At 46.6% G+C, this 25,655-nt stretch overlaps 1 protein-coding gene across 1 annotated transcript in view; it reads right to left on the reverse strand.

Moving 5' to 3' along the window:
- GRID1 (glutamate ionotropic receptor delta type subunit 1) overlaps positions 1-25,655 on the reverse strand; it is a 731,471-nt gene that overhangs the window by 245,710 nt on the left and 460,106 nt on the right. The window contains exon 5 of the mRNA XM_019795472.2: positions 16,298-16,351. Within this exon, the coding sequence (XP_019651031.1) occupies positions 16,298-16,351 (54 nt within the window). The remainder of the gene's footprint in view (positions 1-16,297; positions 16,352-25,655) is intronic.

Below are 25,655 nucleotides of genomic sequence, written 5' to 3' on the forward strand. Positions count from 1 at the left end.
TTAAGGAATGTAAAACAAAATGTGGAGAATTTATCACAAGCAGATCAGAACTATTAGAAACTTAGATGTAATGGACAACTTCCTTGAAAGATGCAAAGTAACAAACCTCACTTGGGTGGTGGGGGGAGATAAACTAAATATCCTTATTTCTACTAAAGAAGCTGGATTTGTTGTTAAAAATCTTCCCATCGTGGAGGTGGGTGGGTAGTTAGGGAAACTTCCAGGGCCAGATATCTTCACTGGTGAATTCTACATATGTTTAAGGAAGATATATCATTCTACACAAATTCTTTCAGAAAACTGAAGAAAAAACATTCTTATTCCAGGAGGTCGGCACTACCCTGATAACAAAACCAGAAAAAAGGTTTACAAGATAAGAAAACTACAAACTAACATCCCTCATGAACATAGATAAAAAAAACTTCCTTAAAATATCTTAGCTAATATTTTAGCTAAGTGCAAATTCAACAACTCAAAACAAAACAAAACCTAGCAACATCATGATCAAATGGGATTCATCTCAGGACTAGGTGGGATTCACACTTGAAAATGAATCAATTTAGTACTCCATATCAACAGAATACAAAAGAGAAAAATAATGTGAATATATCAATAGGTGCATAAAAAACACTTGACAAAATCCAATTTCTAATTATATTAAAAACCCTCAGTAAGCCAAGAATAAAAGAAAACTTCTTCAACCTGATTAGAGTATCAATGATCAACCCATATGTAACACCGTAAATAATGATAGGAAGCTGAATGTATCCCCCTAAAATCAGGGAAAAAGCAAAGGTGTACATTCTTATTATTTCTATTCAACATTGTGCTGGAGGTTCTAGCCAGTGCAATGGGGCAAGAAAAAGAAATCAAAGAGATCTAGATTAGAAAGGAAGAAGTACAACTGTCTTTATTCACATGTAACATGATTGTCTGTACGGCAAATATGAGTAAATCTACAAATAAAGCCACTAGAACTAAAATGTAAGTTTAGCAAGGTTGTGAGATACAAGGTCAATATTCAAAAATCATTGGCATTTTCTACACATTAGCAACAAACAATTGTAAACTTAAATCGAAAAAGGAGCACCATTTATAACTGTATCAAAAATATCAGGAATGTAGGGACGAATTTAACAAGACCTATTCATTTAACACTGCAGAACATTGCTGAAAATAATTAAGGAGGATATATAATATAAATGAAAAGATATGCCTTGTTCATGGATCAGAAGACTCAATATTATGAAGCTCTCAATTCTCCCTCAGATTATCTCTAGATTCAATACAAATGAAATTAAAATCCTAGCAGGGCTTTTTCTAAAATTTATATGGAAATGTAGAGCTAGAACTAAGCTGAGGTGCTTGTGCAAACTCGAGGCTGAGTTCGCTCCTAAATTTTGTGCCTTAGGTGCCTGGCTTGCCTCATCCTAGTCTCAGCCCTACGAAAACGTGAAGGATATAGAAGGGTAAAAGCAAATTTTTAAGGAAGGAAAAGGTGTAAAACTTATTCCACTTGATTTCAAGACTAACCAGAAAGCTACAGTTATAAAGACAGTGTGGCACTGGTGTGAAGATAGACATATAGGTCAATGAAACAAAAGAGAGAATCTAAGAATAGGTCCAAACATTGAAGGCCAATTGATTTTTGACGAAGGATCCAAAGGGGAAAGAAGATTATTTTCAACAAATGGTGCTGGAACAATTAAATATTCATGCACAGAAATAAATCAAAATAAAGCAAAAATTAGTCTCAACCCTTACCTCACACCATATACAAAAATTAACTATCAATCTACGTAACAACATGAATGCAATTGCTGCATGAAAAAATCTAGACAAAAAAGAGTATGTACTGTATAATTCCATTAATATAAAGTCCTAGAAAATGCAAAGTAATCTACACTGACAGAAAACAGATCAGAGGTTACCTGGGATCAGGTGGAGAGAGAGAAACTGGTTACATGGGGACATGAAAAGTCTTTTGTGGGTAATAGAAAGGTGCATTATCATGACTGTGGCAATATTTTCAAAGGCGTCTATGTCAAAACTCCAAATAATAACCCATCAAATTGTGCAGTATTTTTAATATCAGTTATACTTCAATAATGGGTGTATGCACTAGAGCTAGACTGCCTGGTTCAAATCCAGAACAACCTACCTAAGATATCACTCACTCTCCACAGAGCCTAACACCTCCTTTTCCCTTCCTCTACTTTAAACACTTGCTAGGTGCTTGCCCTTGGGTTAGTCATTTGCCCTCAATGTACATCATCAGTTTGGCCAGCAATGTCTGTCAGCCCTGTCTTCAAAATTCCAGAATCTGACCATATCTCACTATCTCTGCTCATACCACTCTGGTCCAAGCTACCATCATCTCTAATTAAAGACCCTAATTTTTAAATCTTTTTTTTCTTTTTTCTGTCCTTTCCCACCCCAATGCCCACAGTGTATTTTCAACACAGAAGTTAGGGTGGTCCTTCCAAAACATAACTCAGATGATATCAGTCCTCAGCTCAAAATGCTCTAGCAGGGCCTCAGCTCACTCAGAATAAAAGTCAAAATCCTTGTAGGATCAGATGTAGCAGAATCTCTTTGTGCCCTTCCCCACATATTAGCACCTTCCACTCCAAACCATTGCCCAATTAGATGTCTGTCCACAATTCCGTCCCCCAATTGTCACCACACTTCCCAGTCTTGGCAGCTCGTTGTTGTGACTATTTTACACCCTGGGTGCACATCCCTCCCTGGGCTGTGTCATGTGAGGAGAGGTACAAAAACCTAAGGGATCATAGCACCCCTCCTCCTGAAGCCAATGTTTGGAAGAGGAAACAGCATTTTATATTAAATGAAACCATTATGCTAAATTGGAATTTCCCTTGGAGATACCAAGCTTTAATGATATGAAATTCCATAGTGAAGTGCCTGGCACATATGCAGATTGGCCAAGGAAGATGATGGAGAATGAGTTTCTTGACTAAAAATTCTCAACCACAAGGAGGCTATAAACAAGAACCACAACCACAACAACAACCAGAAGAGTCAAACTTGAGGGAAAGGGAATTTAGTGAGAGGAGGAAAAGAGAACATGGATGTGATTCCATGTCCCATAAGAGAAAGGAGGGAGCCGGCTCCCTCACTGCAAGTCTTCTTGGAGGGGCTTCCCTGGGGCCATTGATGAATCCCACAAAACAGAGCCAGGGTCTTACACAAGATTCTCTGGATTGAATCATAAACACTGCTTTATGTGTCTTCTATGGGCCTATTGACATTGTTGATTCCCTTCTATTGGATACAAATTAGAGAAAGTTTCATGAATTTTTTGTGTATTATCTAAAGTTTATAGAAAATTCTATGTCACTTGAAGTTATAAAACACAGTATTGATTCAGGAATTAAAATGATCCAGTATAAGAACTGGAAGATTTATTTCTTTGGTGCAGCCACGTTGACCCTTAAAAGACATAAATGAACGTGGATCTCCCTTTAAGGTAGGACTGGGCTGGCTCAAAGGCAGCACCACATTGAACGAGATTAATGTGAGCTTGGGAGCCTGGGTGGCTCAGTCGGTTAAGTGTCCAGCTCAGGTCGTGGTCTCATGGTTGTGGGATCGAGCCCCACGTTGGGCTGTGCTCGGTGCAGAACCTGCTTCAGATTCTCTCTCCCTCTCCGTCTCACTCTCTCTCTCTCTAATAAATAAATAAAGTCTTTTTAAAAAATCAACGTGAGCTTAAAATTCCAGTTCATCTTTATATGGTTGTGATATCTTAGACCTTTCCTGACCCTCAAGTTTGCAATCTTGACTCCAGTGTTAGTAACATCGTTCTCAGAAGGTCATTGTAAGGATCCAGTCTTATAACAAAAGATGAATAGATCTGCGCAAAGGACACGAGCAACAAGTCACAAAATTTTAGAAACAGGTATGATCAAAAAAATAAATGTTCAAAGTGTTTGGCTTGGCTAATAAGCAAAGAAATACAAATGGACACAATGTAGTGAGCCTTTTTATCTATAATATTGGTAAAGATGAAAAATGATTATATTCATGCTCACGAGACACGACAGTGGAATGAGACAGAGCACTCCGATAAAAGGGGCTCAGGCTCCTTGAGAGTTTCCATACTTGGAAACCATAGTTTTATCATCACCAGGAATCAGAGACACATCACATCCAGGTAAAAGTATGTCAACTGCAGTATTTACAACAGCATTAATTAACCTGTTTCCACAAATGGAGAAGATTTGCATAAATTATGATTCCTCCAAATGACAGACTACTACAAGACCATTAAATATTATTCCAAATGCTAGCTACTGACATGATAAAATGTGAATTATACATTATTAATTGAAAGCAGTAGGATACAAAGCTGAACATAACAGAGAAACCTCAATTTGGCAAAATAACTACATCTATAAGGCTATTGGAAAGGATAATTCAGTAGTATATTATTTGTCTTTTGTTTTACTATTGTAGAGAGTCAGAAAAAGAAAAAAAAAAAAACAGAGCAATTTTCCACTGCTTTCCTTCTATCCCTGCCCCTCCATCCCTACCAGGCATGCGCCCACATACACACACAGAAGTAAGCGACACTTTCTGCTCTAGAAAGTTTGGGCTCTTCTTTCTCCCAAGATATTTTCTTTCCACAAATACATGAACTTGCAATGATGTTGGCTGGAAGCTTCTGTGGTTTAGAGGATGGGAGTGGCCAAAGTGGCTTGAGCCAGCAAGCTTCCGGTTGAGATGGAAAGGAGACAGAAGAGGGGTTTGTGGGTCTACCCGTCCCCTGATACACCTTAATCCAAGGCTGGGTGTCAGAGAGGAGTAGGGGGTAGTCATTTAGGAAAGCTGAGCCTAATGCATGGGGTCTTTCAGATTCAGAAAGGGAAAAAAATCACCATGCCCAGGCTTGAGATCCAAAGTGTGCTGGAACTTCCTGACTATCTATTCACAGAGAGTTTCTATGATTGATCCTGACAGTGCAAAATCCAGGGACCTCTGCACAGCTTTCGTGAGGGCAAGGAGGAAGATATCCTGTTAAATGGGTTCAAATTTCTTGCTTTGAAATTTCTCGCTTTGAATGGGTTCTCAAATTCCTCTCGAAATCCCTTTAAGTGGGATTTCATCGATAAATATAATTTGTTTTCCAATAATGCCTATAAAGCACCCAAAGCAGAGCCTGGCACACAGTAAGTACTCAAATTTAAGGTTCCCTGCTTTTGAAGGCAACCACTCACTCGGCTCACTGTTCTTGCAATGCCCCAGAGCAAACAAGCAGAGATCTAAGGGTAGGGAGGAGGCCATTCGTACCCCACTGGCCTCACAAGGGGGGCTCTTCAGCAATTCTTGCCCAGGAGCCCCACTCTGCACCTGACCAGGGAGGAGCATTGGGCATGATACTGGCAGCTCTTGACTCCTCAGCCCCAGATCACCTCCGCAGCCAACAAGCCAGTCTGCAAGGCTGCAGTAAACTGCATCCTAGTTCTGATCACTGACAAGTAAGGAGTTTCTTCACTCCCCTTTCTGAAAGTGGACAATATTTGTCCGGGATTCTTCAACCAGCTCTAAGAGACAGTCGGCCCCAGTCCACAGAACATCCTCTGGTTTGAGACAGTGGGAAACATAAACAAAGCCAAGCCTCTGGTCTTTAGGAGCCCTCAAACATTAATTAAGACACTTCACAAGAAGTTTTGGTGTTCTGAATTATCTCTGGCCTCCACCTCCACCTCCACGCTCCAGATTTGAAAGCACATGCCTTGGGAGCCCCGCCAGGGGCCTGTGAGCCCCCCATGCTGTGCAAAGGCAGCAGCCCTTTGTGGGCACGCATGCGCACACGGGCTTACTTCTTGCCTCTCCGTGTGGTACATGGTGATTATCCAGTCTGGCAAAGGAGGTGTAATAACAGGGTAGAAGGCACAGATAATAGGATCTTTCTGGCACAAGTAGTGAGTTCATCAGAATCCATCAGAACCCATTTGTGGGAAAAGCGATGGATAGGAATGCACAAGGGTAAACACTAACCTTTAGTTTTCAGATACATTTGCTGCACGTGGTAATTAAAGCTATTTTTAAAACTCTCTAAGTGTCAGCACTCCTTTCCCAAGCATCCTTCTGTCAAAACTCTACAAAACGACAATGTACTTGTTGGGGACAGTTGACTCACATCTAAAACATGGAGTCTGATTCCACATCAACGGTAGGAATCTGGCTGAGCTGTTCTGTCTGCAGGGAGCTTGAACTTGGCTGCAAATTGCAGAGGATCTGGAGTGGCCCCTACAAGCATTGTCTAGCTGCTGGAGGTTAGTGATCCATGAGCACGTGTTTCTCACCCATGAAACCACCAGCTCTTTGAAGGTGAGGGGCATCTCTCTCAAATGCACATGAGCATCCCCAGTGCCTCACAGGTGTTCAGTACATGTATGACAAACGAACTAAAGATTCTCAAGAGATGCAAATCCTGGTAGGGAGACAGGACCTGGGGGAAGAAGCTAAGGACCACTGAAGAATCACAGCCTGAGTTCTCTGGGGTGCTGGAAAAAAGAAAGGTTATGGAAGAAATTCATAGGTGTCGTAAAGTGAGGGAGGGTAATTTGGGCTGAGTCTTGAAGGATGTGTAGGAGTCTGAAAGGGAAAACGAGGGCCCCAGCAAGCCCACATTAGATATATCACAGTTCAGGTTCACCCCGATGATGAGTCAAGCCATGTCTCCATCCCCTGGCACTCCTCATGAAGACATGCACTGACCTGTTACATATTTCCTTGATTAAATTCCAAAGATGAACTTTCCCACAGGACATTAGTGATTTGTTAAGAGGAACTGTCCTTCAAGAGTGCTTGCTATATGCCAGACCCCTGTGATGGGTCACTTCGGGTGAGCTATCTCATTTAATCCATCCCCTAAGGGGTAGCTATCAGGAATCCTATGGAGCAGATGAAGAAAATAAGGTTCAAGGAAGGAAGTAAAACAGTTTGCCCAGAGTCAAAGAAGTATCCGTGGTGTGTTCCCAAAGACTGATCTAAAACACAATGGTGTATCCCTGCTCTCTAATACTGTCCCAAACCCATCTCTGTAGCTCCAAGTACCCATCCCATGGGGCTTTGAAAAAGGGCCAAAGAATGATGTCACACGTGACAATTTCCTCATATATCTGTCAACATAAGTGTTAAATTTCACAGATTCCTTTTAGGCTGAGAAAGGAAAAGAGATACATTCTGAGTAAAGAGTGGAAATACATTTCTAGTAAATATGGTTTGTTCCCTTCAAATACTACTCACATGACATGTATTAGCTTAATCCCATGGGCTTTTGTAGGGGGTCTTTCATCATTTCCACAGAAGATCTAAGAGCACAAGGTGGTAATATGTAAAATCACCTAAAGGGGAGAACTCTAATAATAAATAATAAAAGTTTTATAGTAAGACTTTCCTCAACAACTATATTATCACTTCCAAATGATGAAAACATTTGAATATCACTGGTATTCAGTCATGTAGTCATGTATTTAGTGTTCGGTTAGTGCTAAGTATGAGGGGGAAAAGTAAGAGAGGGGAAGTATGGCAGATGGTATATATTTCTTAAATTTGGAGTCATCCACACCTAAGTTCAAATCCTGACTCTGGCACTTCCTAAGCGACACTGAAATATCAATCCATCTCCCTGAGCCTCTGTTTCCTTATCTGTGAAGTGGAATAATATACGTTGAAGTACCTGGGGACTTGGTCCTCCAACTCCAACCCACCTTTGACCCGCTATGTCATCACATCCTCATGACAGCAGCACTTGGCTTCAGTGGTCTCTCCCTCTCCTTAGAAATGATTTCTTTAGGGGCATCTGGGTGGCACAGTCGGTTAAGCACCCGACTCTTGATTTCAGCTCAGGTCATGATCTCAGGGTCGTGAGATCAAGCCCCAAGACAGGCTCCATGCTCAGTGCAGGGTCTGCTTGAGATTCTCTTTCCTTCTGTCCCTCCTGCCTGTGCTCTCTCTCTCTTTCTTTCTCAAATAAATAAACAAAATCTGGAAGGAAGGGAGGAAGGAAGGAAGGAAGGAAGGAAGGAAGGAAGGAAGGAAGGAAAGAAGGAAAGAAGGAAAGAAGGAAGGAAGGGTGAGTTTCTTCATTTTGCTTCCAGGTGAAGAAACCACACCTACTAATCATATCAATACTCACATTAAATGTAAATTATGTAAGCACTGCAATTAAAAGGCTGAGTGTTATAATAGATAAAATAGCAAAATCCAAGTATGAATGGACTTCAAGAAACATGCTGTATTTTAAACACAAAGAAACAAGTAGGTTAAAAGTAAAAGAATGGAAAAAGATATATTAAGCTAACACTAGTCAAAATAAATCTGTAATAGCTGCAGTAACATCAAATTATATTTCAGAGTGAAGAACATTTCAGAGCAGAAGGATAAAAAAAGGTCATTTTGTAATGATAACAGATCAATTAATCAACAGGACATAAAATCCTAAACATTTATGCCTCTTGTAACTAAGCTTCAAAATACATTAAGCAACAACAGATAAAACTGCAAGGAGAAACAGGCAAACTCACAATTAAAGTTGAATATTTTGATACTCCTCTCTCAATAACTGATAGAACAAATAGACAAAAAATCATCAAGGATTCAAAAGACATAAACAACCCTACGAACTAAATTGACCTAATTGACATTTATAGAACATTCCACGCAACAACAATAGATAACACATCTTTTTCAAGTGCACATAAAACATTTATCAAGAAAGACAATATACTGAACTATCAAATAAGTCTCAATAAACTTTAAAAGATGCAAGTAATAAAAACTATGTTCTTCAACAACAATGAAACTAAATTAAAAATCAATAAGCGAAAAGATCCTTTAAAAATCCCCAAACATTTGGAAACTGAATAACATACTTCTAAACAACCCATGGGTCAAAGAAGAAATCAAAAGGTAATACAGAAAGTATTTTAAACTGAATAACAATGAAAACACAACATAGCAAAATTGGGCGGATGCCATTAAATCACTTGAGGGGAAGTTAATAGCACTAAAGAAAAAGTTCTCAAATCGATGATCTCAGCATCACCCCCCCAGGAGAAATATAGATACAGATGACAAATAGCTGCATGAAAAGGGTTCAGTATCATTAGTCCTTAGGGAGATTAAAATTACAATCATAATGAGGTACCATTATACACCGGGCCAATGGCTAATATCAAAAACCTGATCACAAACCAACTACTTAACACAATGTGGGGCAACTGGGACTCTCACACAACTTAAAAGTTTCTTAAAAAGTTAAACATACATCTGCCATATGGCCCAGAAATTCCACTTGTAAATATGTACCCAAGAAAAATGAAAGCATATGTCCATACAAAGACTTGTACATGAACATTCATAAAGCCTTATTTGTAATGACTAAAAATCTAGAACAACCCCAATGTCCATCAATGAGTAAAGAGATACTCAAATTGTGATGTATCCATAAATTTGGAGACCCCTCCTCAATTAAAAAAAGGAACTACTGGGGCGCCTGGGTGGCACAGCGGTTAAGCTTCTGCCTTCGGCTCAGGGCGTGATCCTGGCGTTATGGGATCGAGCCCCACCAGGCTCTTCCACTATGAGCCTGCTTCTTCCTCTCCTACTCCCCCTGCTTGTGTTCCCTCTCTCGCTGGCTGTCTCTATCTCTATCGAATAAATAAATAAAATCTTAAAAAAAAAAAAAGGAACTACTGGTATGCATTGCAAAATGAGTGAATCTCAAAATAATTATCTGGATGGAAATAGCCATAGGAAAACAGAAAAAAAAAGAGTACATACTGTATGATTCCATTTATGTAAAACTCTAGAAAATACAAATAATCTACAGCTCCGGGAACAGATCAGTAATTGTCTGGTGAGTGGGAGAAGCTGGGGGTGGGATTACCAAAGGGCACAAGGATACTTTTTGGGTCATGGTGGTCACAGTTCACGGGTGCACTCATATGTCAAATGTCAACTGTACATTAAATATGTGCATTTATTGTACGTGAATTAATCCTCGATAAAGCTATAAAGTTTTAAGTAAAAAAAAANAAAAAAAAAAAAAAAAAAAAAAAAAACAGATGAAGAGCTCAATGCTCAAAAAACAGTGCCTGTATCTGCAATGTCTGAAAAATGGTGACTCCTACTCTGGGCTCTGGGTTTCCAGCTGGGGCTACAGAGGTGGGTGGGATGTGGTCCCTGTCCTCCAGGGCTCCTCAATGGGGCTGAGGAGACAAACAAGCAGCTCAATTACAACAAGCATAATTGGTTTGGAGTGTTACTAAATTAAATTTGTAGACAGTAAATGGTACAGGGACTTAATATCCAAACAGAATTGGAGTCTTCAAAATGAAAGGAAGAGAAAAAAATTAAATCTTTTCCCGACCTCTCTCTGTGTCCCAAATAGAGATTTCTTAAAGCTATTTGAGTCCGCATTCATATCATGGTCTTTTTTCTTGTTTTCTTCAATTAGTGCATTAGCATTTCTCTCGCTCACATTATTCATGTGTAGCCTCATCTCATTTTCACGTGCTTTAACTCTGCGTGTGTTTGGGCACAGGGAAGATTTGGAAGTCTGGGCTGACGCTCATTCTCTGGATGGTTGACAGAAACCCCCTCTGGGCCAGGCCAAGGCCTGCAGCCGGAGGGTCCTCACGGAGTGGGTGTTGGTAGCAAACCAGTGAAAGCAAGACGGTGGGGGCTAAGGCCTGAGGGGCAACAACACAAGGGCATTCTGGGAAAAGGCTGGATGAAGAGGTCCAGACCCTGGGATGACCCTGTGCTGGGGGTGGTGTAGATCTCTGAGGATCCACTCAGAGCAGCTCTGCAGGACAAGAGGTGGCAGGCACTAAGACCAGGGAGGGCACTGAGGTCAGCTCCTGAACCACCTCATCAGTCACGTGGAGGAATGTGACCTCCATCCTGCAGACCCTGACACTCCACCACCTTCCAATGACCTATGCAGGAGCAGAGGGGAGCACATCAAGAGAAAAAGCCCGAGTGCATTTGGAACAAATGCATATATGGCAGACAGCGCGCACAGCCTCAGCCTTGGAAAGCACGGCCTGCCTCGGAGACTGAGGATGCCTGCAGGAGACACCTTTTCTCACTCTTTAACTCGAACTTAGCCACCCTCTTTGATCACAGAAGCCTTTTTCCACAAAGCACCTACAAATTAGCAGAACATATGTTTCCAAATGCAATTTGGAGACTGCGGTGGGAAGCCCCGCCAGCACTTCCCCTGCCCTTCTCCCTGGCAGCTCTGCCATTGGCTCAGGCCTGGACCGGGACTGAGGGAAGCATGCGGGCACCTCAGAGGAAGAGCTTGTGCCCCCTGGGACTTGCAAGCACAGGGAAAGTGGTGCGGGGAATAGGGGGTGCCGACAGCTGTAGCTCGCAGAGCAGGAGGACAGCTTTCTGAGTCTGTGAAGGATCAGGATGGTTATAAATGCTCTTCTCCCACATGTAGCCAGTTAGACAAGCAGAGTCAAGGTGAGGAAGTAGGAAACAGACCAGCAGCAGGAGCCTTACGCAGCACATCCTATGTGTGCGTCCCTCTTGCTGGGAACTCTAGGAAGCCTGACGGAAAGGAGGTCCACTTCTAGGCTATTCAGGGAATCAGGCACAGGCACCAAGCCCCCAACACATCATAGCTGGGCCAAGGAGGGCATGATGGTAGGAGAATGAATAATGGGGAAACCCAGGAAGACCATTTGGCAAAGGAGAGATTTTGCAGACCCCTGCAGGAAAGGTAAGTCCTTGGCAATCAGAGATTCAGAAGAACATGCCGGATGGAAAGGAAAATTCTGGCAAAGGCCAGAGCCAGGAGAGGAAAATAAATACAGGAAACAAAGTCACTCATCTGCTTGCAGGGATGAGCCATGGGAGAGTGAGTAGAAGGGTAAGAAGTAAATAAGGATGCACAGGTGTGGGCAGGGTCGTCCTGGACAGGTTGTGAGGCAGGGCCCATGATGTTGGCTTGTCTCCACTGAATAGGGAGCCAACCAGAAGGGGGGGGGCACTGGCTCCTGGGACTGGAACACTGAGTGAGAACCAGATTGGGAAGGATGATGAGTTCAGAGAGAGACACACTGAGCTGGAGGTGGTCAAGAGGCTTCCAAACAGCTGAGTCCAGAAGGCATCTGATCTCTGGGTCTAGAGCTCAGAGGCAAGGTCTGGAACGAACATGGGATGTGGGGGTCATTGACATTTGCTGTAAATGGGGCAGGGGTGCCAGGGACTTGCTGACTCTGTCTCTTCCACAGACCGCAGCTCAGAGCCTCACTCACTGAGAAACCTAAGCACAAGGGTTATGCATGAGCTTCTGCAGAGCTTTCTAAACATCTTAAACCATTTCCATCAAAACATGCTTTGGTCCCATGTCTGGAAGAACCAGTCTCACAATCTGGTGGGTCAGCAACAAACAGAGCACTTCTGAGTCCCAGTCAAGCTTAGCTCTGGAAGAGGCTGGAAAGTTGTATATACACTCCATAAAAGAATTTCCTCCAAAAGGTTCCCAAGAGACAGATCCTCATGGAGAGGGCATTCTCCTCTGCACCCAGACTCCACCTGGCATTGAGGACACCTGTCCTGAGCACTGTCTCACCTGAGATCTGCTGAAAGCCACATGGAGAGAAAGCACTCCAGTGCAGCAGGAGAAAAGGTTCCAGAAACCACCTAGTTCACCCACAGTCAAGTCTGACTGGTCCTCAAATGGCAGCTTCCGATGAATGACCCAGAGTGGCCCCCTCCATCCCTGAGTCTCGAGTTTAATTGATGCCTTTGTCTCTCCTCGAAGGCCTCCTGGGAAATGCTCTTAAGGGACTTGTTCTACCCTAAATATAACAACCTGCCTTCAACCAAACCTTTCTTTTTTTTTTTTAAACAATTACATTTTTTTTAGATTTTATTTATTTATTTATTTGACACAGAGAGAGACAGCCAGTGAGAGAGGGAACACAAGCAGGGGGAGTGGGAGAGGAAGAAGCAGGCTCCCAGTGGAAGAGCCCGACGTGGGGCTCGAGCCCAGAACTCCAGGATCACGCCCTGAGCCGAAGGAAGACGCTTAAGGACTAAGCCACCCAGGTGCCCCACAACCAAAACTTTCTAAGAACCTACTTTTTACGTGGGCCACCGGGGATTCAGTGATGAGCTGAATTCTGGCCATGTCTTCAAGGGACTCATGACCTAGTGGCCACCCTGATTAGTGGTTCACCTGCTTTCCGCAAGTTCTTTCAAATTCCCCACGCTCCTCCAAGCTAATGTATAATTTAACCAATCAATGAAAATATAGCTTATACCCAAAAGCACATCTGCTTGCCAGTGTCCCCACAGTCAAACCCAGAGACCTGCAGAAACTAGAAACTGTCAGTGAGGCTCATATACTCACAAGCCTTTCTCTGCATCCAATTACCTCTTCTCCAAATGAAACAGACCTCAAACCTACAACACCAACATTCACCAGCAAAGGGGTAGGTGTATTAAGAAAACCACCCTATTAAGGGAAAAAAAAAAAAAAGCCTGTGACTTTGAGTGTTTATCTTGAATCCAGGAAAACACATTTAGCAAGTCAGATACAGAGGGAGAAACTGGAGGAGAGTCTGTGAGGAATGAGAGAAGCAGGGGCAGAGCTGGGGAATCACAGGGCAGGCCTCCCTGGGGAAAGATATGGGAGGAGAAAGCACAAACCTGAGCCTGTCAGACAAACAACTTCCTCCAGGGAAGTGGGGAGAAGCTCAGGAAATGAGAAGATGGGCCCCCAGGAGAGTTGCTGAACTCTGGAGACCATGTTGGAACCACCAAATGCCTTCTCCTGCTTCTCTTCTTCCCACCTTATTTTATCGATCACAAATGACGAACAGAAAAGCAACTGGGAAACTTTGTCCGTGGCTCTGTATTTAGATAGAGCCTAGAATGATCATGAGAATAACAGGGGGGCTAGATTGTAACAGGAAACAGCAGTACTGAATGTGGCTGGATCCTAAGGGTAAGTCTACATGCAAGTAAGAGAACATCTTGGTCATTAACCAGAGGCCACACCAGGGTCCAAGTTTTATAGGGGGACCTACCTTCAGATCGTAGGCTTCAAGGACGTCCATGAGCTGACACAAAAGCCAAGAGTGTCTCCATCAGTATGCATACTGATGTGTGCACAGAGCCCTACCTAGTGGCCTTATAGAATCAGACCCCGACCATAGGTTAAGAATCTTTGTCAGTGCCACATGCATGATGATGTCCTTTGGCAGAAAGGGCTTTGGAGTCAGACAGTCTTCATACAGAGTCCCAAATGCACCATTTAATAATGGCATGACCTTGGGCAAATGATTTAACTTCTTGAGCCCGTCTTTTCCCATCTGTAAAATGGGGATGATAATAACTGTCATAAGAGTTGTCGTTCAGGACAAAGGGTGGTGCCAAATACAAAATGCCCTGACAAGTCCCTGACATATAATGGGTGATCAAGATATAGTAGGTGATATCCTTCACTCTCTAGAGGAAGAGCCTCCCCATAGAAACCAAGAAGTGGGGAGGTCACTTCAGCAGGAGGACACACATAGTTCAGGGATATGCACATGTGTGTGCTGGCCCGCAGTGTGCTGCTGACCGGGGAGTTGCATAGCCATTCTCTTGGGTGAGGCTGTTCCAGTGTGGCTGACAGCCGTGTCCACACCTGGTGACCCTGAGTAAGCCCTGGGGCCCAGCTGCCCCAGCAATGCCCTTGGGGGCACTTCACCACTAGCCATGCTGAAGTTACCCCCAGCCCTGAAGAGGGGGTCAGGGGGGACATACAGCCCTGGAGGTGGGTCAGACGCAGGGGAGGAAAAAGGATATGGGTTAGAAATGTAAAAACAGAGTCCTTTTTGAAGACGGGCTACAGGGAAACCCTGGCTATCCAGTTCGGAGAAGTCACCATAAAAGAGATGCCAGCACCAGACATTTGTCTTAAGAGGCACATGGAAAGCATCCCTTCTCTGGAACAAAGGGAACCAGACTTTGAGAAACCTGGAGAGAAGCTGACAAAGCCCAGAGGATCAAAACTTCCCAAGGACCCAGGAGCACTCCACCAGGCTCTGAAGAATAGGGTGGTGGCCATCATGTCCCTCCTAATTAATTAGCAGCACAACCATCCGCCACCCGAGGTAAATGGACAGTTACCTTGCATGTCTCCAACTGGCCGGGGAAGAGCTAATAAGACGTGAATTTATGGAGGAAAGCCATGAAAAGTGGGCCTTGCAAGAGTTACTATCTGATACTACCTGCAAAATTATTAAAATAAGCCACCCAAGACTCTTTCAGCCATAGAGCACTGAGCTAATGAAGAAACACACATCATAAAAGAATAAATTGCCTACATAATAAACCTTGCATCTTCTCGAATGAGGCCATTAGAAATTGATCAGTTAATTTAGGAGCTGAGGGCAGAAGCCCTGATGAAAGGCGCACCAGGAACCGCCTTCCAGAATCAGCTCTGTTAACAGCGTGCTGGGGTCACACAGGCTGCCCTGGTGGTGTTTCCTGAATGGGCACGTGGGCACAGGGGATTCTTCAGGAAAGCCAGGGCATGTGGCTACAGGCCACTCACATGTCATGTCCGCAGAGCAGAGGAGGCCAGGGCCAGTCACGTGGAAAACTTGGTGTTCCCCTTCCTCCCAGGGCCCAAAGCAGTGGGATGGCCTGTCATGGGAGACGCTTTCCATCTACCCCCTTTAAATGGCCACACTGATTCCGGCCCCACCAGCTGCACACGGGTGGGTGGACACACAGACGCACTCACACACATGTCCGTATATGCGCTCACAGCACAGGCTGACGCACACTCTCACACGCGTGCACTCTTATACACACACACACACTCACACGGTTAGGTCACACATACACTTGCAACCTCTTGCCTAAAATCCAGCCTCCTCCATCCCCTCCTTATTCCTTGGCCCTGCCCCGCTCTGCACCCCATTTTCTAACCTGCCCTAATCTCTCCTGCGCCTGACCCCTGGCTGGCTGCCTCCCCTCGCTCTGCGCCTCCCATGCCGGGCACCGCTTCTCTTTGGCTTCTGCTTCTTCACGTGCTGCAATCTCGACTAGTCCGCTGGTTCCCACCTGCTCCAGGTGAGCATGCTGGCAGGTCAGGCCCAACTCTCTGAACCCCTGTGTCGCACAGTGGAGCCCTGGAATTCATGCCAGCACCCCAAGTCAGAATTGGGCCCCGCGGCATCCCTCTGAGCTTTCCTGAGGGGCAAGGGGCTCGGTGCAGGCTGTGCCCCTCAGTGTTCTGGGCTCTTACCTCATTCACAAAGACCCAGTGGCTGTCCTTGGAAGCCAGGTTGGTCTCCACGGCCTGCAGGGAGAAAAAGAAAACCAACATGAACAGAAGCAAGACAGAAGCTGGCAGACATGCAGGCTGATAGCCGAGACGGGGTTTGATAAACATTGCTCTTGGAGATTTTTTTCTTCACGAAACATGCCGTCCCCCGGGGTCAGCTCTGGCTGCCTTAGCTGCAAGACGCATCATTTGAACACAGACGTCTGATTTCCTGCTGTTCTTCCAAGCTCTCATGCACCAGCCCCGAGCAAGTTGGAAGTTCCTGTTGCTGTGGGCATCGCAGGGTAACCACAGGTGGGGGCATTCCTCCCCTCTCCTGGAGAACACCGTTCCAGAGGGGAGCTTAGGGGGCTGATTCTCATGACTGCCTGAGGCTAGAGCCTCAGGAATCTGGAACGAGGGAGGGATGGCAGCTCGTCCAGCTGTGCTGAACGACACCTGGGAGGACAGCAGCTCACCACTGGGGCTCTGAGCTGCCTTCAGTTCTAAGGAACCCACAGAGGACCCAAGAACTGGCTCCTTCTTGTTTCTGGGTGGTGACCCCACCCCCATCATTCTCTTTTATAGCACTTTGTTCTATTTCTTGATAGCATGTGCTATTGCTGTGCCTGAATAGTTAGCAGCTTATTTATTTCGTATCATCTATCTCCTTCACCAGCTTGCGGTCTCCGCATCTTGGGTGGTCACAGTTGTGTCCCAGAACCTTACACTATAACCAGCACTTAGTGTTCAATATACGAATGAATATTGCTGTCGAATACACGAAGGAAGCGTGAGAGGGCAAGGCAGACAGGACCCTGTTCCTTATTTTGTGTCTCATGTGTTCTGTGGGTGCTTTCACCCTCCTTTCATTGGAAAGCCAACAGATCGAAAGGAGGGAAGGAACCGATCGTAGTCAAGCATGTCCTGTAAGAACTCTGCCCCTTAGCACATGTCAAGTTCCTGCTGAGTGCCAGGCACTGTGCCAAGCCATCTAGGAACCCGGAGAGAGCTATCAGATTGTCGTCCTCTGTGTGCGTGTGGGGGGGGGGTGACTGTGTAAGTGTGTGGGTGTGAATTTTTGTGATGTAATTTTTATTACTCTTTTTATTTTCAAAAATACAGAAAAATAAAAATGGTCAGAATCATCCCATAATCCTGCCCGATTTTTTAAATGTGCTAAAGTGGTGAAAATGCCCCATTTATCCCTCCGCGTTCATCCTCCAGAGATTGTCCGAGGTGTCCCCTTCTAGAAGTTGTGGTACATACCTACATACACATATCAAACAGATGTTTCTATTAAACTGGAATCATGAAATACACATCAGTTTACAGCTGTCATTTTTTTACTTATCAATGTATCAAGAATGTCTTTTTCATCCATACACAGAGATCCGACTCATTCTTCTTAACCATGGGCATGGAGGGGTAAAAAGCCTGCCTGCACCAGCGACCCAGCCATACGTGGGAGCTAGACCATTGCCCTGTCGGTGCGTGGGCTTCTGTTAGATCTTCACCTGCACAGAGAATAGATCAGTTTGCTGGCCAACACAACACACATGTGGAAAGAGAGCCTGTGGGAGTGCCCCAGCCAGCAGCCCAGGCCCTTACAGAGAGCTCCCACAAGACACCAAGGGTGGACACCGGAGATATTTCTGGGCCATCTTTGGGGCAGGGGGAGACTTGAATTCTCCTTCTCTAGCCCAGAAGTGAGAAGGTGGCCAGCTCCTGTGAAGACAAATGAGGATGGGAGTCTGGACTGGGCTGGAAGGGGACTGCTTTCGCTGGCTGTCATTTAACCACTCCAGTCTCTGTTCAGCTATAAAAAATAGATAACGCTTGCTTCCTCTTTTCTGCCAATATCTTCAGTCCTCAATCTCAAGAAGCAGTAAATAAAGAAAATGGAACGGCATCCATACCGGTCCCAAGCCTTTCCCACGAAGCAGAGACGGGAAGTGGCCATCCCCACCCTTTGCAGGTTCCACCTTCATTCCCGGACTCACCCATATTCTTGGATCCTGGAAATCTTCTCTAGCCACACAAGTCCTCCTCTTCATGAGCCATGCCCCCACAAAACACTCTCTTCCTCAGGATAAGTAAGTTATGTCTAAGAATGCCTAGGCTGCTCCACAGAGGGCTCCTCTCTCTTCTCTCTCTCTCTTGCACCTAGAAGAAAGGAGCTCCAGAGATGCCAAGCCCTTGTGGGGCCATGTCCCAAAGATGCTTTCTCCTCATTCTACTCGCTCCATATACCAGCCCCTCTCCCGAGAAGCTGTGAGGACTTCTGGGCTGGCTGCCCTCGGAGGAGCCTCGGACTTTCAGAGGAGGTGAAGGGACTGCACGTCCAGGTGCAGTCCCAGCTTCCCAGCCCAAAGCCTCCCTCCTCTCAACACAGACTTTCAGGAATGTCTTCAGAAGCTTGGAGGCCTGGGGAGGAGGTGTGGGAGGGAGACGTGGACACAGGACTCTCTGAGAACACTGCAGCCCATGGCTGGGCTTTGGCTTGCCTCCATTCCCAACACCTCAGCATTCCCTCAACGCTCACATGGAGGGCACCAGGGACACGTTCAACCAATCTGTACAGGATATAACGCTGGGAGGGTGTCACTGCGTCTCAGAAAGCTGGGACGCCAAACTGAATCTAAAGAGATGCAGCTTGGGGCGCCTGGAGGGTTTAGTCAGTTAAGCGTCTGCCTTCGGCTCAGGTCATGATCCCAGCGTCCTGGGATCAAGCCCCAGGTCAGGCTCCCTGCTCAACGAGAAGCCTGCTTCTCCCTCTCCCTCTGCCTGCCACTCTGCCTACTTGTACTCTCTCTCTCTCTGTGTCAAATAAATAAAGAAAATAGTTAAAAAATAAATAAATAAAGAGATACAGCTTAACAAGGCCACACTCAAAGCCTTACTCTTGGTTTCCAGGAACAGAAGGGCAACTGGGGAGATGAGACTTGGAAGCCACACTGCTGAAGAAAGAGCTCTGAAAAGGCAGGGTCCAGGCGTTGACTACTGGGCCACCCCACTTGACGGAGGACACTGCAGGCTGGATTTGGTCACGGAGCGGGACAGGGAAAGTATAGGCGTCTTTAGGCACATGAAGAACTGTCATATGCGAGAGGGACTGGAATTGCTCTTTGCAGCCTCTCAGCGTTGACTTAGGACCAAGGTCTCCAGGAATCAGGGAGGGAGGTATCAATTCAATAGAAGACAGAACTTTCTGACTTTCCAAGCGGTTCAAGATGGAACGGGCTGCTTCGGGAGCAGTAAGATCTCATCGGGGGACATGTCCGAGTGGAGGTGAACAGCATGTCCCTGAAAGGGACTTAAGTGTCAGCAGGGAGGTTGACCACGGGTGAGAGGCAAGACTCCGTCAGGCACGGACATTCATAAGCAATGATTTGAAAGTCTGGCTGCGGGTAGGCACCTTTTAGGGTGCCATCTAAAAGTGCAGACCTTGGGTGCCCCACTCCTTGGGATCCTGATGCACTGAGAATGGCGATATGCCTAAGGTCCTGCGTTATTTCAGAGCTCCCACCCTGACTCTTGGCCTCTGCGGCTAGGAGCCCTGCTCCAGAATGTTTAGTTCTGTGAATCGGAAGGTATAGTTGCACCCGTGCAGGTGAAAGGTCCTCTGTTACCCGCGGGAGCCAGCAGTGCAGGGGACGTGACACAGCTGCGGGGACATCCCAGGGAACAGCTGGGACCCTGGCTCCTCTCAGGAGTTGTCCCACCTGGTCTCAGACTCATGTATGAAAGATACTGATGGAGAGAACTGATCAGAAAACCCCACAGGACAACTGGCCAACTTTCCCGTCCTACTTTCCTCACCAGTTAAGCTCGGCTAATTTGTTAAGCCTCTTTTCCCCACGCAGAGATAAACAGCACTTGGCTGCAGCCTTTTCCGGAGGATGCAATTCGCACAGCAGCCGAGCTAGATGGTAAGAAGAAGCTGCTGCAGATTGAGAAAGAACACCTCTCCCCCCCAACCAGTTACTGGAGAGCTGCCAGCTCCGTGGGAAGAGCCCTAAATTCTCACAGCCCAGTGGGCAGTGTCTCTCCCAGCACCTCTAATTCCCCGTCTAAAGAGCCATCCTGCCCTCTTCCTCCCCAGACATGTCTGTGGCGGGTGCAGCCGCATCCTCTCGTCCATGGCAGAGCCAGCAGGGCAAGGAGGAGGCAGGCAGGCACAGCGTGTTCAAATCCCAGTCTGGTACTGCTTAGCTGTGGGCTCCTGGGCGAGCTACTCCACCGCCCTGAGCGGCAGCTCCACGCCTATAAGGCGTTTGAATGCCAACAGTGCTATCGACGCTCTGCCCGCATTCCCCCTGAATTCCATTAGGGTTTGTGAACACACTAGCTCCCCGCATGTGTTCATGCCCAATGGCAGACACCCATGGCTCAGGCTGCTGGAACCCCGCACAGCACTCACGTTGCCTGGGAATTTACACCCCTCACCAAGGACTGAGACTGTCACATATACAAATCCCAGCTGCCCTATTCCCAGATGGGGGCTGCTCCGAGTGTGAGCTCAGCTGGGTCCAGAATCTGTCCATGGGACCACACCCAAACTGCCTCACTTGCTAGCGCACCCCCCTGACCTCCATATCCCGGTCCCACATTCCCACTCCCCTGCTGGCTTTCTTTTTTTTAATTCCCCTGGGAACAAACACTTCTTAATAAATCATTGTCACACAAATCCTTGACCCTGAGTCTGCTTCTGGGAACCCAACCTGAGACTTCCCACCCTGGGGTTATCATGGGAATTACATGGAATCATGTGTGAGGCTCCCGGCCCAGAAAGGAGCTCACTATAGATAAGCAGTGAACATGAAGGTCCTTCCCATTCCTTCCACTCAAGTCTCCAGCCTGGTCATCATTCAATGGTCTCTTAAACGTGTAGACATGCGAAGTTTCATCTACTCCTTCCCTCACTCAACAGTGCCCCCAGCTATTGTCCTAACTCTCTGGAATGCAGGTGTGAGCCCGGAGCCTCGTCCGGGCGATCATGGAGCCAAGAGTGCCAAGACAATCGATAATAAACACAACATGGCCACTGTGATGAGCGCTGTCTCCTCCATGAGTCCACAGACCTTTCCAGGCAGCACAACGTGGGGCCTCCCTTCACCTTGGCATCACTGGAGGTCCGCTGCTATGTAACACTCTCAACATCAGCAGAGAAGTATTGAGCTAACTAGGCAAATAAAGGGAGATCCTTCTTTCCATGGGCCCTTCATTCCTGGAGTTCTGCTCAGGGTGGACTCGAGTCACTTGCCTCCAGCAAGTAGGGAGGCCGCATTCCTGCAGTTGGGTTTCTCTGCTGGAGCTGGGTGCCACGGCTGTGGGACAACCTTGAAAATAATGCAGTGGCAGGTGATAGAGTCCCGAACAACTGTAGAAGCTCCACCTAGACCCCATGGGTGCATGAACCATGTCTCAGTGAACCCAAAGGGCCCCTGCACTGGCAGCCCTGGTTAAGTTAATACTGTGAGCCTTACAAGGTCTTGCCAAACCATCAGTGACCGACTTCCCGGCTCTTGTGGTCCATCAGTAGATTGGCCAACACAGAACTTCAGAAGAAGAGCTGAGAAGGTGGAAACTTCCAAAGGTTCATGCCAACTTCTATTTGAGCCCCTTTTCAATAGGAGACCCAAGGAGCTTACTGTGGTATGTAGCCCATAGAAAGGGCTGGGATGGTGGACAGAGGCGGCCAGCAGTGAGGGCATCACTTCCAGAGACACAGCTAGGTGTCTATATTTGTCCTGCACCCATACACCACCTTCTTGAGAAAAAAGTACACTGCATAGCTAGACACCTGTAAAGAACGTGGAAGGCAGCTGTCCTTCCCACACCTGGGGAAGAGAATATGTCCCCTTGTCCAGGAGCAGCAGCCCCTGTCCGGACCTCGGGCCAATGACAGTTTTCCCACAGCTAACTGCATCAACAGAGCTGGACTGTAAGTGACACTGGACACTGACATGCCATCCTGCAGGGCCCCCGGGGGCCAGGGGACATTTGGATCCTGTCCTGGCCCCTCAGCCATCCTGATTCCACTGTTTCCATAGAGAGGTAGATGCAGACCGAAGCCCAGCTCCTGGCTCCCCAACTCTAGACAGAAAACAGCCCCTAATGCTGATGGGAATGGTAGATGCAGGGTGGCTCGCCTGGATGGGGCGGGAGAAGCCCCTTGGCCATATGGAGGTGGAGATCAGTTCTAATATCCAAATGCCTAAAAGGAGGCCGAGAAGACAGTGGTTCTAAGGGGCTGCAGAAAGCAACTCCAGCCTGGTCCCCTCCCTCTGTGATCTCTGCCATTCACACACGACCAAGTCTGAGCCATCTCCTTTGATCAAGCACCCTACCAGATACTTCAATACTCTATCTCCGCCACCTCACAACACACACACCTCCCTTTCCTCACACAGCCGACTGAGTCAGGCAGTGTTCTCCTCCCCACCCCACAGACAGGGAGCCAGGACCTAGATCTGGCCTCGTAGCTCACACAGGGCCCTCCGCTAGTACTTGGCAGGGGCTGGATTTGAACTCGGGTCTGTCTGTCTCCAAAGCCTGAGTTCTTTCCCCTCCGTCATGCTGTTCCTCAAAAAGCCTCAACAGCTGTCAGGGCAAGCACCATGAGAGCCTTCGGGCCTCAGCCTGGCCCCCAACAATGGGGACAAAATGATCATTTTTCTCACAATGGAGAAAACGCTGTGATGAGCGGCAGTGACTTCCTTCTCCAGGTTAACTTGTTCTCATCAGCCTAAAACCAATATTCCATTTGCATTTCTTTTTTTTTTTTGACGTGTAATATTTTTTATTGCAGTACTTTTTTTAATAATATTTTTTATTATATTATGTTAGTCACCATACAGTACATCCCTAGTTTTTGATGTAAAGTTCCATGATTCATTACTTGCGTACAACACCCACTGCACCATGCAATACGTGCCCTCCTTACTACCCATCACCAGCCTATCCCATTCCCCCACCCCCCTCCCCTCCATGAGCCCATTTCACTTTATCTTGGCCTAAAGAAATCATAAACAGAGTGGAAAAACCCTCCACATGGAAGCCTTCCAGCAGCATCGCTGAGGATTTATTTCCTAAAGTGCAAGTGCCACCAATTATTTATGTACGTGTTAATTGTTGGCCACTTCCCTAGGCACCCCCAACACTGGGAGCCTGCAATAATGACAAGTTGTCGACAATTAGCATCTTTTTAAAATCCCAACTCGTAGCATTTCAGAGCATTCCCTCCATGGAGCGCAGGCCCTGGCACTTTCCCAAGGATGGTAGTGCACTAACTTTAAAGGCCCACTGCTGTCTTTGCAACAGCATGCTATTTAGGAACAATCCTCTCTGTGCAATGTCACCCCTCTGGAGCGTGAGGGAGTGCAGTGCCCCCCGTTGGCAAAGTAGGGGAGTAGCTGGCTACAAGACTATGGATGATTGAGGAGCCCATTTACAAGGAAAGCAGCAAAGCAGCTGCCATGATCAGAAGTTCAGAAGCGGTAGCCCAGAACCACGAGGAAACCCACAAAGGACAGCCATCACTGAACTATTTCTGGCCACTCTGGGCTTCCCAGAGGCCTGCCTTCTTGAGAAAGGGGCCTGAGATTCTGGCCCAGCTACCTCTCCTGTTTACCTTAGTCTTATCTCCAGACTTTTTGAGGCCTTGCTCTCATCAGAAAACTGCCTTATCGTTCTCCCAAGTCGATGATTACTACTGCTGGCTCCAATCTTACTCCTAGGTCCCACCGGGGAATCTTGAACTGTATGTGGGTTTCTTTTCCAGTTTCTCACCCCAGGCCCTTCCCAGGAAATGGCCCCTCCTGGCCCAGCATGCATTATGTGTTCCCACCTCACCCCCCACTCTGCTGGAGCTTCCTCGAAGCCAAGGGCCCTCATCCTTGGTGGGAGCAGGAACCACAGTCACCTGAGCACATGGACAGGTCGCTTAGCATGGGCGTGCTGGTGGGCAGGTTGGTTGCTGGGGACAACCAGCAATGTGTCCAATGGTGGACACAAGGCAATCGCGCCCAGCCACACAAGGCCATCTGGGGAAGAAAGTGTGGCAGAATTCAGCCCATGTAGCTTCCAAACCCAGCTCCAGGGGAAGTTAAGAGGCATTTGCCGAGAGAAATGTGAGCCTGCTGTTGGGAGTTCAGGGAAGGTACTGGCTAGAAAAGGCTGGAGGGAAGGGCTGCTTGGAAACCGGGTACAATTGCTGGCACTTTCTGAACACCTCCTCTACCCAGACCCTGAGTGAAGCCCTGTACACATGACTCCCCAGTGAGTCCTCACAACGAGCCACTGAAAGAGGCTTCTGATCCAAGCAGCCAGATGGGGAGACTTGCCCAAAGGCTCCCTGCAAGTCAGCGTCACCGAGGCTCATGACCAGCCCTGCAAGTGCATCACGCAGACTTGAAGACAAACTCATTCCGGTCACGTCTGGGGATCTTTCATTCAAAAACAAGAGCCACGGTGGAAGGCAATGCAAATAGTGATGAGGCCTGGTAGTAAATCTGGGAAGCCACAGGCACTTCTGTGAAGTCAGGTCCCACTTTCTGCAGTTTCCTGCCAGCACCACCCCACCCCCACCCCCACCCTTCCAAACTCCTGGATCAGGTGGTCCTCTGGTTGTATATGGGGAAGACCCTCCAGTCCCTCACCAAGGCCTAAGGCCTGGTCTACATACCATGCAGCCCCTTCCCCACATAGCACCTGGCAGACAATCAACTTTGAAAGATGTCTATGGAATCAACAAATGTGTGGACCCACAGCCCTGCATATTTCCCTGATGCTGAGAATGACAAAGGCCAGGGACATAAAAAGGAAGCCCCAAATAGTCAGAAGGGGTACTGACGTACAGGTCCTCCTCCCTTTGCACAGTGCTGCCTTAACAGAAACCCACGCATATGGGACCTCTGTCCTTGTTTTGCACAGTTTGGATATGCACTTGATTTTTGGTTAACACTGTTCTGTGCAAAGTACTGCCTGTATTTGAAAATAGCACCCTTTTTCTACACATCTGAGAGAAGGTGAAATGAAACAAAGTGAACCTGAAAGGTGGATAAATGCAAGACATCATGACCTTTGGAAACTGATGGAAACATGATCGAATTTTAGAGCTTTGCTGTGGGGATATAATTGTGTCTTCATTTGTGCTGAGTGCCGGAACTCCGGATGCAAGCTCCCATATATTCTGCTTAACAACACGGTGAGTTCTAGACCAGTCTGGTCAATCAGCAGCATTTTAAAAGATATTACTGTAACACTGGAGAGAGGGTAGTCATCATTAGGTGGTTGTTTTTTTTTTGTTTTTTGGGTTTTTCCCCACTGGCTTTGA

The sequence above is a fragment of the Ailuropoda melanoleuca genome, chromosome 6 (genome assembly GCF_002007445.2).
Source record: "Ailuropoda melanoleuca isolate Jingjing chromosome 6, ASM200744v2, whole genome shotgun sequence".
In the NCBI taxonomy this organism is placed as follows: Eukaryota; Metazoa; Chordata; class Mammalia; order Carnivora; family Ursidae; genus Ailuropoda; species Ailuropoda melanoleuca.